The sequence below is a fragment of the Oncorhynchus tshawytscha genome, linkage group LG18 (genome assembly GCF_018296145.1).
Source record: "Oncorhynchus tshawytscha isolate Ot180627B linkage group LG18, Otsh_v2.0, whole genome shotgun sequence".
Classification (NCBI taxonomy): Eukaryota; Metazoa; Chordata; class Actinopteri; order Salmoniformes; family Salmonidae; genus Oncorhynchus; species Oncorhynchus tshawytscha.
In genome coordinates this window covers 6970720-6987801 of record NC_056446.1, presented here as the reverse complement: position 1 = coordinate 6987801, position 17082 = coordinate 6970720, and the positions used below count along the sequence as shown (strand labels likewise).

General features: G+C 42.1%; 1 protein-coding gene across 5 annotated transcripts in view; it reads left to right on the top strand.

Moving 5' to 3' along the window:
• The window catches only part of mcoln2 (mucolipin TRP cation channel 2), a 77645-nt gene extending 73668 nt beyond the window's left edge, over nucleotides 1-3977 (top strand). For all 5 annotated transcript variants that reach the window (XM_024377699.2, XM_024377700.1, XM_024377702.1 and 2 more), the window contains one exon: nucleotides 3000-3977. In XM_024377699.2, coding sequence (XP_024233467.1) covers nucleotides 3000-3036 — 37 coding nt within the window. In that variant the 3' untranslated portion in view covers nucleotides 3037-3977. The remainder of the gene's footprint in view (nucleotides 1-2999) is intronic.
• Nucleotides 3978-17082: the final 13105 nt, after the last annotated feature.

The window sequence follows — 17082 nt, the reverse complement described above, 5'->3', positions numbered from 1 at the left end:
ATTTCAGTCATATTTCTTGGGGATAGAAGCTGTGAAGAGCCTGTTGGGGTCAGACTTGACGCACTGGTACCTCTAGCCGTGCAGCATGATTTTTCTGGGCCTTTTTACACCGCCTGGATGGCAAGGCGCTTGGTGCCAGGGATGTACTGGGCTGTCCGCACAACCCTCTGTAGCGCCACGCGATCAAGGGCAGTGCTATTGCCATACCAAGCATTGATTCAGCCAGTCAATATGCTCTCAATGGTACAGCTGTACAATCTTTTGAGGATTGGAGGGCCCATGCCAAACTTCAACCTCCCCGAGGGGGAAAACGCACAAGCTCGCCTCCTTGACGACTGTGTTTGGACCATTTGTCTTTAGTGATTTGGACACTGAGTAACTTGAAGCTGTCTAACTACTCCACTACCGCCCCGCCGATGTGGATGGGGGCGAGCTTGCCCCTCTCCCCACCACCCCTGTTTCCTGTAGTCCCCAACCTTGGTCTTGCGGACCTTGAGAGGGAGGTTGTTCCTCCGGGCACCATACTGCCAGGTCACTGACCACCTCCCTGTAGGCTGACCTGTCATCGCCAGTGATCAGGCCTACCACCTCCGTGTCGTCAGCCAACTTGATGATTTGTGATGGCGTCATGGGTGAATGGGCAGTGACGAAGCGCACATGCCTCTGTGTTAAGGGTCAGCATGGCGGAGGTGATGTTGCCTACCCTCACCACCTAGGGTCGGCCCGTCAGGAAGTCCAGGACCCAGAGTCCTAAGCTTGGTGACGAGCATGGACGGGACAATGGTGTTGAACGCTGAGCTGTAGTCAATGAACAGTATTCTCTCACAGGTATTGTTCTTATCTAGGTGGGTGAGGGCAGCGTGGAGAGCAATCGAGATTGCGTTGTATGTGGATCTGCTGGCGTAATGGCAATTGGAGTGGGCCTAGGGTGGCTGGGATGGTGGAGTTAATGTGTGGAGTAACCAGCCTCTCAAAGCACCTCATGATTACAGATGTGAGGATTAGACCCTGGAATAACGCACCCTGGAATACCGTCGGGGCCAGTGGCCTTGCCGGCGTTGACCTGATTTAAAGACCCTTCTCTCATTGGCCTCGGCGAGCGAGATCACCCAATCCTCTGGGTTGGCGATGGCTCTGACACCCGGCTCAATGTTGTCAAAGCATGCATAAAATGAATTGAGTTTGTCTGGTAGAGGCATTGTCAGGCAGATCACGGTTGGGTTTTCCATTGTAATCCGTAATGAACTGTAGGCACTGCCACATCCAGCAGGGGTCAGAGCCTGTATTATGATTCCATCAATGGTCTCTGACTTGTGGTCAGACCCGCTCAGGTGAAACTCATTTTTTTCAATGCTGAATTGAACGTCATTGTTTTCTCAAAGGTGATAATGTATTTTTTTTGCAAAACTCTTCACTGAATTTTAAAAGTAATTCAAGTAATCTAGTTTTCCCAAATATTTGTCCTGATAACGTAAGTGATTACAAAAAACGAATCGGGTTACATTCAACTCCCAAGTAAAATTTTCTTGGGCTCCCGAGTGGCGCAGTGATCTAAGGCACTGCATCTCCATGCTTGAGGCGTCACTACAGACTTCCTGCTTTGATTCGACTTTATCACAACCGGCTGTGATTGGGAGTCCCATAGGGCGGCGCACAATTGGCACAGCGTTGTCCAGGTTTTGCCGGTGTAGGCTGTCATTGTAAAAAATGTGTTCTAACTGACTTGTCTAGTTAAAGGTAAATATTAACTGATCACATGTAATCTGTTACTCCCCAACCCTGAATATGACCCAGGTCTACATGAGTCATTTGATGTATAGTATACTGCAGCACTTTACATGGATTAACCCTGATCCCTTGGACATTTTCTTTGGTTGATAAAGGAAAGGAGACTGTAGTTGGGGATTTGGAACAGTAAAAGGAACAACATTATGTACTTATAAGGAGGGCTCATCCTCCACTGGACAACTTTGCCAACAACTAAGCATCTTGTTGGGCATTGCCAATGAATGGCAACTACTTCAGTGTTTCCTTTACATTGTATTAACAAGAAATATAAGCCTTTTCAAAATGTTCTACATTCTAACTTTCAGGGACTACATCCAAATGCCACACTATTCCCTACATAGCACTACAAATGGAATAGCGTGGCATTTGGAATGCAAACACAAACCTTTAAGTTTTACCAGACAACCTAGGGTCCATACTTGTGAATATTAGAATAAGTTTAACCTGGACCTACATTGTAGTTGGTCCCATCCGATAACCTGCCACATGTTAGCCCTATGCTAACCTCACCAGGTGACAATGATTATTTCCTGTCAGAACAAATTCTGCATCAGCTTATCAAAGATCTTAAACTTTATATCCACCAACAAATGGCATTTCTTAAAATAGGTCCTTGGCCACCAGAGGGATATTTAACCTCAAAATTCAAGGTTGACTTTTGTTCGTCTTGGTCTGCCTCAAGTAGTGCCAAAATTGCATGATGATGATGCATCCTTGACTATTGTTAGACACACTTCAAAAGGCACATTTTCTCATATGTCAAAATCCTACACTTTTGCTCATCTGTTTTGCACACATCCATGTGCTTTTACAGAAAAGAGGTCAATGCAACAAGTTTATTGTACATTGTAAAAAACAAAAAAGCTGAAGAGCCATATGGACTTGTCATATAGCTGTCATGATGTACCATCAACATAATTGCTTCCTGGTGGCAAACTTAACTAAAGCAGTTGCCTCACATGACAGTGAGGCGTTAACCATGGGTTCAAGCTCCCCTCATGTCAAGCCATTTTGGTAAGGGAAACACTGCTTGTTCAATGAGACAGTTGATAATTATAAAACATTGTACATGTAACGGTAGCCTGCTTTACGCGTTCACATGTAAAATAATGTGGTTTTTCCCTATGGGTGATTGAAGCTAGTAAAAGATTTTCTGGAATGACAGTCACCTTTTTTTTGTTTGGGATTATGACTGGATTGTTCTGTTTCAGGGCTCCAAGCAATGATGACATCATACTCATCAGCTGACCGCAGCCACACTTGGGAATGTTGGGAGCAGAGGATGATTCTGGAAATTGGGAACCCGGAACTCTGAAATACAGGAAAGAACCCTGATGGAAATACTGTTCAATAATATTTGGGACCATGCAGGTTTTATAGGCAGAATTTGTATATTTTCCACGGGAGCAAATGTGGAATATAAGTGCCAAACAAAGTTCTTTATATTGCCTTTTAAACATTAAACTAAAAGCCATGTATGATATCTGCTGGCTCAGAGCCAGTGGCTCTTTATTTGCGAAGAGAAGGAAAATATTGAAAACAATAAGTGTCCACTCCACCTCTGAGGAATGGGCCTGGATAAATGTAACCACTCTCAAATTCATAGGCGGGGCTATGGATGCAAGGACTAACCATCATGATATCAAAATTATAGTTAACCATGTTTTGTTGCTATACAGTGTTTTACATTGTTTACAAACATTGGCGTAAAAAAAAGCTTATATTTTGGGTTCTAATGGTGTACGACTGTTGAACTAAGCTCATGAGGCATTTTCACAGGGACATTCTTCAGAGGTTTACAGGACCAGAAAGTCATTTCAGGCAAACACAGGGTGAGCCTGACTGCTATGTGATTCTGATGCCCTTCGTATGTATGCAACATCAATGTGAAACACATGTAATTTATTTTTCGGTGTTTCATAGATTTGTATGTTCAAAATAAATCTGTAAATGCACTACTAAAAATAATTTGTCTTTATCATTTGTCAATTATTTTGTCCATATAGGTATTTTGTCCATTTTGGAAATACCATTGTGTCTAAGGCCACCTTTACTTTTCAGTAAATAGAAAAGGTAATGCGGTCACTTGCAAAAGGAAGAAGGTAAATTGCATAATCCACTCATGCTATGTACTTAGTAATTGAATTTAGTAATTGCACTTTGGAATAAAGAGCTCATGACACCTGTAAGCTGCAAAGTCAATATTATTAAAGATGAACTGTCTCTACACATAGGCATGCATGTCTTCCCTGTATCATAAAGATAAGAAAATGTGAGTCTGCCTTTCCCAGGTTTAAGACGGCAGGGAAAAGACAATTTGCGGAAACTGAACCTTGAGTGCGTAACAGAATATGAGACAATGATGAAGAGGCATGTATTATTCTGTTACATGCATTATTTGGTCATTTACTTTGACTACATAGCTGTGTAATAAATGCGTTGTGGCTAAGTATTTCATGAATGTGTTGTAACGGGTCCCAACTGCATTCAAGGATAATGAAAAGGCATGCAGTATTTAGTCTTCTTAATAGAAGCATTATTACAATAACAGTGTAGTGTCATGGCTGTAATCAAAAGTGCTAGTGAATGGTAGCGATTAGTCACGGGATTTCCCCCCCCAAAAAAAAAAATCTCCAAGAAATGTGCCTGCAATTCTGTTATGATATATTGTTGTGACATGAAATATCAGTTAGCAAACAATAAAATTGTATCTATTTTAAATGCTTGATCTAATATAGCATACGCCGTTGCATTCCCATTGTTTTGGTACATTTCCATTGAGTAAGGTAACTCAAAAATGCAGCTGTTTCAGCCTCTCCTTTCTGTGGTGGAGAGGCAGACAGATAAATTAGTGTAGGCATTCATTAATCTTCTCTGGTTTTGCGTGTTTGGCTCAGGGTGCTGCCACTCATAGGGACACTAGGTCGCCAGCAAAAGCCCATCTTCAGTGCTCAATTGATTTACAGTAGAAGCAAACAGAGACCAGATCTTGTCGTTTCCAAGGGGAGCAAATTAATTATAGTGGGTAGAACAAGCAAGGAGGTGGGCAGAGCCAAGCATGAGCTAGTGAGATTCTATTTATTTGCACATTTCCGTGGTGCCAAGACAACAACCTCTCCCTCAATGTGTTCAAGAGTTGATTGTGGACTACAGGAAAAGGCGGACCGAACACTCCCCCATTCTCATCGACGGGGTTGTAGTGGAGCTGGTTGAGCGCTTCAAGTTCCTTGGTGTTCACATCACCAACAAACTAACATGGTCCAAACACACCAAGACAGTCGTGACGAGGGCACGACAAAACCGATTCCCCCTCAGGAGACTGAAAAGATTTGGCATGGGTCCTCAGATCCTCAAAAGGTTCAACAGCTGCACCATCGAAAGAGCATCAATGCCTGGTATGGCAACTGCTCGCCCACCGACCGCAAACGAACTAGAGAGGGTTGTGTGTCCGGCCCAGTACATCACTGGGGCCAAGGTTCCTGCCATCCAGGACCTCTATACCAGGTGGTGTCAGAGGAAGGCCCTAAAAATTGTCAAACTCCAGCCACCCTTGCAGGCAAGCGGTACCGGAGCGCCAAGTCTAGGTCCAAGAGGCCTCTAAAACAGCTTCTACCCCTAAGCCATAGGACTCCTGCACATCCAATCAAATGGCTACCCAAACTATTTGCATTAACCCCCCACCCCGCACATTGGCTCTGTACCGGTCCCTCTGTTATATAGTCTCGGTGGTATTTTACTGCTGCTCTTAACTCTTGAAACTAGGGGGCACTATTTTCATTTTTGGAAAAATAACATTCCCAAAGTAAACGGGCTATTTTTCAGGACAAGATGCTAGAATATGCATACAATTGACAGCTTAGGATAGAAAACACTCAAGTTTCCAAAACTGTAAAAATATTGTCAGAACTGATATTGCAGGCGAAAGCCTGAGAAAAATCCAATCAGGAAGTGACTCATGTTTTGAAAGCTCTGCATTCCGATGCGTCCCTATTGAGCAGTGAATGGGCTATCAAACAGATTCCTTTTTCTACGTATTCCCCAAGGTGTCTACAGCATTTTGATGTAGTTTCACACCTTTATGTTGAAGAATGAGCGTAAACGACTACATTGCGTACGTGTCCGGCTGAGGGCTCTCAGAGTAATTCTTGCGTAATAGACAGAGGTAGCTATTTTCCCTCCCGGTCTTACTGAAAATGCAGCTGTCCCGGTTGATATATTATGGAATAGATATTTGAAAAACACCTTGAGGGTTGATTATAAACAACGTTTGCCATGTTTCTGTCGATATTATGGAGCTAATTTGGAATATTTTTCGGAGTTGTCGTGACCAATTTCCGGTCCAATTCTCAACCAAACGTGAAGAACTAATGGAGTTATTTCGGCTACAAAAATCATATATTTGCTATCTAACTGGGAGTCTCGTGAGAGAAAACATCCGAAGCTCATCAAAGGTAAACGATTTAATTTGATTGCTTTTCTGATTTTCGTGACCAGGTTGCCTGCTGCTAGCTAGGCATAATGCTATGCTAGGCTATCGATAAACTTACACATGCAGGTCTTGCTTTGGCTGTAAAGCATAATTTCAAAATTTGAGATGACAGGGTGATTAACAAAAGGCTAAGCTGTGTTTCAATATATTTCACTTGTGATTTCATGAATATGAATATTTTCGAGTAATATTTTTGGTGCGTTGCGTTATGCTAATTAGTGTCAGTTGATGACAATTCTCCCGGATCCAGGAGAGGGATTTCCAAGAGGAACTCCTTGTTACTTTTATTTCTTATTCATATTTTTTAAACTGCATTGTTTGTTAGGGGCTTGAAAGTAAGTATTTCACTGTAAGGTGAAACCTGTTGTGTATGGCGCATGTGACTAATACAATTCTGAAGTGCATGTGTACAATAATTACATTTGCCCCTTGCACACCTTCTAAACTGTAAAGGCTTCTAGGAGTAGTGGGTGGAGGAGTCAGGCGCAGAGAACAGGGTAGTTCAAAACGTGGATCTTTATTCCAAGAACAGAGTAACGGTCACGCCACACACAAGGGTGCATAAATACCCAGTCCAACAAACAGGACGAAACTGTCCGGAAAAACGGAATCCACAATAATCCACACACCATGAACAGAAAAACAAGCCCGCACAAAAGCCAGCGGGCCTACCGGGTTTAAAAAGCCCAAAACAAAACCCAAACAAGAAACAGGTGAAACTAATCAGACAAAACTAACTGAAACAGAAAAGGGGATAGGTGTCAGCTAGTAGGTAGGCGACGATGACCGCCGAGCGCCGCCCAAACAGGAAGAGGCACCATCTTCGGCGGGATTCGTGACATAAACAACGTAATTTTTGGAAACTTTGGCAAATACAGACCACACTGTTTTGTTACAGATTCTAGTTTTGGAAACAAAACTGTATGGCGATCAAATGTTTCATCGATGAGAAAATGAGCAGAGATCCATCTTCACTGCTGACAACTGGGCTTCCTCTCATCACCATATTTGGTAGTGAGTGGAAACACTAACTGGATGCTTCACATTTATACATCCGGTAAAATATCTGGCTCATTGTTCTATCTATGGTAGAAGTGGCCTCCCAAGAAGGCTCATTGTCATTGGCTACGGATAAGTCAACCTCTTATGCCAGGTAACTTTGATTGGACTGATGGGATAACTTCATAACTAGGTTTACCACGCACAGTTACCACGTCTTCAAGCTAGGTAGCTTAACTAGATGAAACGTTTCGACGAATTAGACTATCCACTAGCAAATCATTTTCTAACTTAATGTTATGAAGGACATGTAGAGAGAACGTCTCGGTGCTCATTAGCCACCTAAACTTTAAATATCCATCCATTAAAATGAAGCATGCTGGAAAAGACTATTCAAGTCAAGTGGTTGGTGGTGGATCATGTTTTTAAGTAGGCTAGCTATAATATACTATCCACCTCATTTTTGAATGTTGCTATAGGCACAGCCAAACAACGGAAGTGATGGATTCGACGCCCTCTTTATTTCCCTACTGCAGTACACCGGTGGCAAACTTGCCAGGGTAAATTATTTGAAAGAGTCAATTTAGAGAGTATAAAATTCAAGTAAACAAGTGTAAGTGTAATTTTATATTTCTTTAATTCAGGTTCGCTAATGTTAAGTAGCTAGACATACGTTAGTTGTGTTGTGGCAGAGTTAAGGACCATCCACCAAGCCTATAACAATAGATATAATGATAAACTATAGGCTACTTAACTACAAAATGTTTAGAGCATCCACACTAGAGGAAAGTTTATCATTCTGCAGTCCTGCACCAGTCAATCTACTGATCACCGCATCCCACTGCACGCTGCTTATTAAAAACCCTTTCCTGCCCACAAATTACCAAATCAACCACTTGTGGAATGTTAATGTTTCAGAATGAATAAACATGTTTTTTACCTGTTGAAAATGTGGTATTTCTATGCCAAACGGTTTTGTTATATTTCAGTCTTCGTGATGTATACTGAACAAAAATATAAACGCAACATGCAACAATTTCAAAGATTTGAAGTAAATTCATTAGGCCCTAGTATATGGATTTCACATGACTGGAAATACACATGCATTTGTTAGTCACAGACACCTTAAGGTAGGGCATGGATCAGAAAACCAGTAAGTATCTAGTGTGACCACCATCATGCAGTGCGACACATCACCTTCACATAGTTTATCAGGCTGCTGAATAAGTTCGAAGCATATGCATATTAGCCCATAATTCATAAACTCAATGTTAGGCTTATTACTGCAGTGAATGTATCAAGTCAATTTACACAGTGAAAGGAAAAAATAGTTTAATCAGACAAAGAAATCATAGGTAGCCTACACTGAGTGTGCTCCCTCCCAGTCCCCCGGTACCAGCTTGAACAGCTACCCTATTGATTCTGTTTTTTTAGGGACAAGAAATGTATCCTACCAAGGCTACAACAACACAATTTAATGAAGACTGCCATTATTGTTTTCAAGTGAGTACAAATGTATCGGCAAACAGAAACATGCTAATGCAGGGTTTTCTAGTGGTGCGCAAATGAATTGTAATAATGCATGAGAGTAGAAGAAGTTGTATCCATAGTTTCCGTGTTTCAAAGTGTTCGAAAATGAGGTGCATAGGATACCTGTCTTATTGTTGACGTTTGATGGTTGACTGTAATACCCATGGAACCACATGTAGAAGAAGGGTTAGTTATATTTGATGTAAGCGAGAGAATAATCTTATAAAAATTGCATATTGTTAACGGGCCCCTTTTTAAAAGACGGGTAGACCCATGCAGGCAGTATCGCAATATTTCAGACCGATTACTAGCTAGCTTGTTTACTCTACAAGTATGCTTGACTTCCATGCAATAAGAGCTAAAGATATGGGAAGTACAGTAGCCATAAACTGATAACCCAAATGTTATGACGTTTGTGTGTGTGTGGCTCAAAACTGTACTGGTACTGGTTTTGTTGCATGTCATCAGCTTTGTTGAGTTTGCCGCACCAATATTTTCATGTTAAAATCGCAACTGTTACTGAATATGCCAAAAGGCCAAACCAAGTTTTGAAACTTATGCTGATATATAGCCTGCGCTAGCTCTATTTCCCCATTGGCCGGTATAGGCCCTTTACATTCTTCTTTTTCTCCTTCTCACCGAGGTCAATGGTGCATGAAGTTCCCTATAGAGTTATCCTCAGGGCCCAATTGTATCTAAAGTTATCTATCTGGATTTCACTTAGCCTATTGGATAGGATTAAATGCATAGAAATAGAATGGACAAATCATTAATTTAATCCTATCCGATAGCTGAAATAGATCACTTCTGAAAAACTGGGCCCAAGGTACATTTTACGGATCAAATCGCTTAGTTGAAGATCATAACTCTTCCGTAACTCATTAACAGCTAACTGACAGGTTCATTTTCTTGTCATCTTCTCAGATCCGCAGGAAATAAAACAATATAGAGGTAAAATGGGGTGTAGCACTTTCATATTTTGAAATTCCAGGTAATTTTTGAAGATTTCTCACAACAAGCATATCTCTGTGAAATGTCAACAGAGCACTGAGCATATACCAACCTTTTTATTTTCAGCCTTTTACATTTTACTCGTGTCAACATAATTATATTGATGCGAGCTGTGAAAACAACTTTGAAGAAGACTACCAAAAAAGGTAAAATCCTCAAGTTATTATGAGAAACCTGCACTGCTATGTCAACAGAGCTCTGTGCTTATTATTGGATGTATTAGGTTACGAAATCCGACTTTTTGATGTAATGTAGGGATGCAAATGTCTGTAAATTTTCCTGCCGACTAACCGACTCTCATTAACCGCTCACCAACTGTAAATGTTTTCCAAACAGTACAATGATGTGCATAGGAGAGAATGTCATAATTACTCATAGATCGATAGAGCTAGAGACATATTTTATGACTAACAATTTATATACAGTTGAAGTCGGAAGTTTACATACGCCTTAGCCAAATACATTTAACTCTGACATTTAATCCCCACTTTATTTTAAGAATGTGAAATGTCAGAATAATCGTAGAGTGACTTATTTCAGCTTTCATTTCTTTCATCACATTCCCAGTGGGTCAGAGGTTTACATACACCCAGTTAGTATTTGGTAGCATTGCCTTTAAATTGTTTAACTTGGGTCAAATGTTTTGGGTAGCCTTCCACAAGCTTCCGACAACAAGTTGGGTAAATTTTGGCCCTTTCCTCCTGACAGAGCTGGTTTAACTGAGTCTGGTTTGTAGGCCTCCTTGCTCGCAGATGCTTTTTCAGTGCACTTTTCGCACCAAAGCATGTTCATCTCTAGGAGACAGAGTGTGTCTCCTTCCTGAGCTGTATGATGGCTGCGCGGTCCCATGGTGTTTATACTTGCGTACTATTGTTTGTACAGATGAACGTGGTACCTTCACGTGGTACCTTTCAATTTTCTTTCTGAGGTCTTGGCGGATTTCTTTGGATTTTCCCATGATGTCAAGGAAAGAGGCACTGAGTTTGAAGGTAGGCCTTGAAATACATCCACAGGTACACCACCAATTCACTCAAATTATGTCAATTAGCCTATCAGAAGCTTCTAAAGCCATGACATAATTTTCTGAAATTTTCCAAGCTGTTTCAAGGCACAGTCAACTCGGTGTATGTATACTTCTGACCCACTGGAATTGTGATACAGTGAATAATAAGTGAAATAATCTGTCTGTAAACAGTTGTTGGATAAATTACTTTTCATGCACAAAGTAGATGACCTAACCAACTTGCCAAAACTATAGTTGGTCAACAAGAAATTTGTGGAGTGGTTGAAAAACGAGTTTTAATGATTCCAACCTAAGTGCATGTACATTTCCGACTTCAACTGCATGTACATATTCTCATTCACCCCTTTAGATTTGTGTGTATTAGGTTGTTGTTGGGTAATTGTTATAGTTCGATTTTACTGCACTGTCAGGACTAGAATCACAAGCATTTCACATCACTCGCATTAACATCTGCTAACCATGTGTATGTGAGCAATAAAATTTGATGAATGACAGGACACAAGATTGTTGGACGAAAACGAGCAAGGGACACAAAGGTTAATATCAAAATTACAACAGTAATGACACAACCAACTCATTCTTCTCTCTACAGATTCTTAAATACAATACAAAAGACACATCATAAATAATCCCCTGTCATGGGCTACTATTGACAAGAATGATCTGTCAAAGAGATGATGAAGGGGTTTTCGGTTGTGCTTAGAGACAGTAAATATATTGTTGCGTTTGAGAATGGGGAGAAATTGCACCTTTTCAATTGATCTCCCATACACAACAATACATACTGCTCTCCTTAGAGTTTTCACACCTTCAAAAGCAGCTCCCAATTTCCCTTCCTAAATGTGAATCTCAAATTGGTCTTATGTAGCAACACTTGAAAGTGTTTTTTTTAAATATTGGATAAAAGTAGAATCTCAGAGCTACAAAATGGTATATCATACAATGGATTTTTTAGGAACAATGGGAAAGTAATTCTGCTTTGAAAGTTGATTAACTCACTTTTGAAAAAATGGCCTTTGAATTATTTGGTACCTACAGGAGAGCTCTCCTTTGTCTACACCCATTCAGCATTGTTCACACCCTCTTAAGCCAGCTCCATCCATCTCTTTAAGGATTCACCTATGAGGTCATGTGCTAAACAGTGAGTAGTGTAGTAAAGATTAAGACCAAAAGTGGTTAATGGAGTAACCTACAATAAGGAAAAATTCCAGGTAAACGAAATGTCCAGATAAAAATATTTATAAATATTAGATGACGCTTACCCAGACATACTTGTCTAAATTGATGGGTCATGTGAAAGAAATGCTATAAAACACAAAAAAGTACCAAATGTCATACTTGAGTAAAAGTAAAGATACCTTAATAGAAAATGCCTTAAGTAAAGTCACCCAGTAAACTACTACTTGAGTATAAGTCAAAGTATTTGGTTTTAAAAATACGTAAGTATCAAAAGTAAATGGAATTGCTAAAATGTACTTAAGTATCAAAATATAAATCATTTCAAATACCTTTTTTTATCGATGGATTTACAAATGAAGCATTTGTGTTTAGTGAGTCGGCCAGATCAGATGCAGTAGGGATGAGAGGAGATGTTCTGATAAGTGTGTGAATTTTACAATTTTCCTGTCAAAATATAACGAGTAGTTTTGGGTGTCATTAACAAGAACATTATTTTCACAGCTTGCTAGGTCTCTACAGAAGGTGTAAACGGTACAGCCAAATGGTTACTTGCATAGTAGCAATATCAGAAATAGTGTCCAAATAAATACAATAATATACAGTATGTACAAAAACAACATCAGGAACGATAGTGATAGACGAGGTAGTTAAATGCATTAGAGGTCGACCGATTATGATTTTTCAACGCCGATACCAATTTATTGGAGAACCAAATGTCACGACTTCTGCCGAAGTCGTTGCCTCTCCTTGTTCGGGCGGTGCTCGGCGTTCGACGTCACCGGTCTTCTAGCCATCATTGATCCTTTTTTCATTTTCCATTGGTTTTGTCTTGTCTTCCCACACACCTGTTTTCAATCCCATTCATTACCTGTTGTGTATTTAACCCTCTGTTTCCCCTCATGTCTTTGTCAGAGATTGTTTTATTGTCAGTGTAGTGTGATTGTTGTATAGGTGCGCGTCGGGTCCTCGTACCCATGTTTGTGTGTTTATGTACATTTAGTGTTATGGAGCATACTCCGTGGACTTTATTAAAAGACTCCATTTTACACTGCATTTGACTCTCCTGAGCCTGACTTCCCTGCCACCTATTACACCTACAGTGCCTTGCGAAAGTATTCGGCCACCTTGAACTTTGCGACCTTTTGCCACATTTCAGGCTTCAAACATAAAGATATAAAACTGTATTTTTTGTGAAGAATCAACAACAAGTGGGACACAATCATGAAGTGGAACGACATTTATTGGATATTTCAAACTTTTTTAACAAATCAAAAACTGAAAAATTGGGCGTGCAAGATTATTCAGCCCCCTTAAGTTAATACTTTGTAGCGCCACCTTTTGCTGCGATTACAGCTGAAAGTCGCTTGGGGTATGTCTCTATCAGTTTTGCACATCGAGAGACTGACATTTTTTTCCCATTCCTCCTTGCAAAACAGCTCGAGCTCAGTGAGGTTGGATGGAGAGCATTTGTGAACAGCAGTTTTCAGTTCTTTGCACAGATTCTTGATTGGATTCAGGTCTGGACTTTGACTTGGCCATTCTAACACCTGGATATGTTTATTTTTGAACCATTCCATTGTAGATTTTACTTCATGTTTTGGATCATTGTCTTGTTGGAAGACAAATCTCCGTCCCAGTCTTAGGTCTTTTGCAGACTCCATCAGGTTTTCTTCCAGAATGGTCCTGTATTTGGCTCCATCCATCTTCCCATCAATTTTAACCATCTTCCCTGTCCCTGCTGAAGAAAAGCAGGCCCAAACCATGATGCTGCCACCACCATGTTTGACAGTGGGGATGGTGTGTTCAGGGTGATGAGCTGTGTTGCTTTTACGCCAAACATAACGTTTTGCATTGTTGCCAAAAAGTTCAATTTTGGTTTCATCTGACCAGAGCACCTTCTTCCACATGTTTGGTGTGTCTCCCAGGTGGCTTGTGGCAAACTTTAAACAACACTTTTTATGGATATCTTTAAGAAATGTCTTTCTTCTTGCCACTCTTCCATAAAGGCCAGATTTGTGCAATATACGACTGATTGTTGTCCTATGGACAGAGTCTCTCACCTCAGCTGTAGATCTCTGCAGTTCATCCAGAGTGATCATGGGCCTCTTGGCTGCATCTCTGATCAGTCTTCTCCTTGTATGAGCTGAAAGTTTTGAGGGACGGCCAGGTCTTGGTAGATTTGCAGTGGTCTGATACTCCTTCCATTTCAATATCATCGCTTGCACAGTGGTCCTTGGGATGTTTAAAGCTTGGGAAATCTTTTTGTATCCAAATCCGGCTTTAAACTTCTTCACAACAGTATCTCGGACCTGCCTGGTGTGTTCCTTGTTCTTCATGATGCTCTCTGCGCTTTTAACGGACCTCTGAGACTATCACAGTGCAGGTGCATTTATACGGAGACTTGATTACACACAGGTAGATTGTATTTATCATCATTAGTCATTTAGGTCAACATTGGATCATTCAGAGATCCTCACTGAACTTCTGGAGAGAGTTTGCTGCACTGAAAGTAAAGGGGCTGAATAATTTTGCACGCCCAATTTTTCAGTTTTTGATTTGTTAAAAAAGTTTGAAATATCCAATAAATGTCGTTCCACTTCATGATTGTGTCCCACTTGTTGTTGATTCTTCACAAAAAAATACAGTTTTATATCTTTATGTTTGAAGCCTGAAATGTGACAAAAGGTCGCAAAGTTCAAGGGGGCCGAATACTTTCGCAAGGCACTGTATGCATGACAGAATCTCTGACCAATATATGAAGTCAGCAGGAGAGGACACTATGCCCATGGAACTGGAGGAACGCGTTCAGGAACAAGCGAGGGAGCTTGACGTTATCAGCTCCATCATGGATCACATTGTCATGAAAATGGATCGCTGGGAGAGACAGGGAATTTCTCCAGCGCCACCACCACCACAACCGGAATCTCCCGTGAACGTTTTTTTCCTCTCCGGAATCGAGGATCCATTTATCCCTACCTACGGGATACAACGGAGATACTGCCGGCTGCCAGGGTTTCCTCCTTAAACTGAACTTGTATCTAGCCACGGCCTCCCCAGTACCATCTGACCGTGAGAAGAGTTACGCCCTCATCTCATGCCTCACCGGGAAAGCCCTGGAATGGGCCAGCGCTGTGTAGTAGGGAGGATGCGGCGCTGGACCATTTTGAGGAGTTCACCCGCCAATTCCGGATAGTATTCGATCACCCACCTGAAGGCAAAGCAGCGGGTGAGCTTCTCTATCATCTGAGGCAGGAGATGAGGAGTGCACAGGATTTTGCTTTGGAATTTAGGACCTTGGCTGCCGGCGCTGGATGGAGCGACAGGGCCCTGATCGACCATTACCGTTGTAGTCTACGCGAGGATGTCTGTCGGGAGCTGGCCTGTAGAGACACCACCCTCACCTTCGACCAGCTGGTGGACATGTCCATCAAGCTGGACAACATGCTGGCTACTCGTGGACGTCTAGATCGGGGTCTGGTTGTTCCATCCTCCCGCACCCTCTCTCCCGAACCTATGGAATTGGGAGGGATGGTGCGCAGGGAGACCGGAGGGAGTTCCTGCTCGAGCACCATTCAAGGCCGCAGAGAGCACACTGCTGGTCGGTGCCGGGTTGGTTCCTCTGAGAATAGAGAGGGCAGGCAGGGCATTCTGGCATCACCCCAGGTGAGTAGGCACCATTCTCATCCAGAGCCCTCTGCTGCACTAATGTTTGTCTCTGTCTCTTTTCCTGATTTTTCACTGCATTCCCAGTATAAATAAGGCGCTAGTAGATTCGGGTGCGGCTGGGAATTTCATTAATAAAAGTCTAGCTCATAGTTTAGGGATCCCTATTGTTCCTGTGGATATGCCTTTCCCTATTCATGCCTTAGATAGTCGACCATTAGGGTCAGGGTTTATCAGGGAGGTAACCGCACCTTTGTGTATGATAATGCAGGAGGGTCACAAGGAGAAGATTAGACTTTTCCTTATTGATTCTCCTGCATTTTCTGTGGTGCTAGGCCTATCCTGGTTAGTTTGTCATAACCCCACTGTTTCTTGGCCACAGTGGGCTCTCACGGGGTGGTTGCGAGAATGCTCAGGTAGGTGTTTAGGGGTTTCCGTTGGTGCTACTACGGTGGAAAGTCCAGACCAGGTCTCCACCGTGCGCATTCCCCCCGAATATGCCGATTTGGCTCTCACCTTCTGTAAAAAGAAGGCGACTCAATTACCACCCCATCAACGGGGGGATTGTGCGATAGATCTCCTGGTAGACGCTGCATAACCCAAGAGTCACGTGTATCCCCTGTCGCAAGCGGAGACGGAGGCTATGGAGACATAGGTCTCTGAATCCCTGCATCAGAGGTTCATTCAGCCATCCATTTCACCCCTCTCTTCGAGTTTCTTTTTTGTGAAAGAAAAGGATGGCGGTTTACGCCCGTGCGTTGATTATCGAGGTCTTTATAAAATCACAGTGAAATATAGTTACCCGCTACCTCTGATCAATACGATTATTGAGTTAATGCACGGGGCACGTTTTTTCACAAAATTGGATCTCAGGAGTGCGTGCAATCTGGTGCGTATTAAGAAGGGTGATGAGTGGAAGACGGCATTTAGCACCACCTCAGGTCATTATGAGTACCTGGTCATGCCATATGGGTTGATGAATGCTCCATCAGTTTTCCAATCATTTGTTGATGAGATCTTCAGGGACCTGCACGGGCAGGGTGTAGTGGTGTATATCGATGATATATCGATGCTACACGCGCCGAGCATGTGTCCCTGGTGCGCAGGGTGCTTGGTCGCCTGTTGGAGCATGATCTATATGTCAAGTCTGAGAAATGCTTGTTTTTCCAACAATCCATCTCCTTCCTAGGGCATCGGATTTCCACTTCAGGAGTGGAGATGGAGAGCAACCGCATTACAGCCGTGCGTAATTGGCCGACTCCAACCACGGTAAAGGAGTTGTAGCGTTTTTTGGGGTTTTCCAATTACTACCGGAGGTTTATCTGGGGTTTTGGTCAGGTGGCAGCTCCCATTACCTCACTGCTAAAGGGGGGCCCGGTGCGCTTGCAGTGGTCGGCTG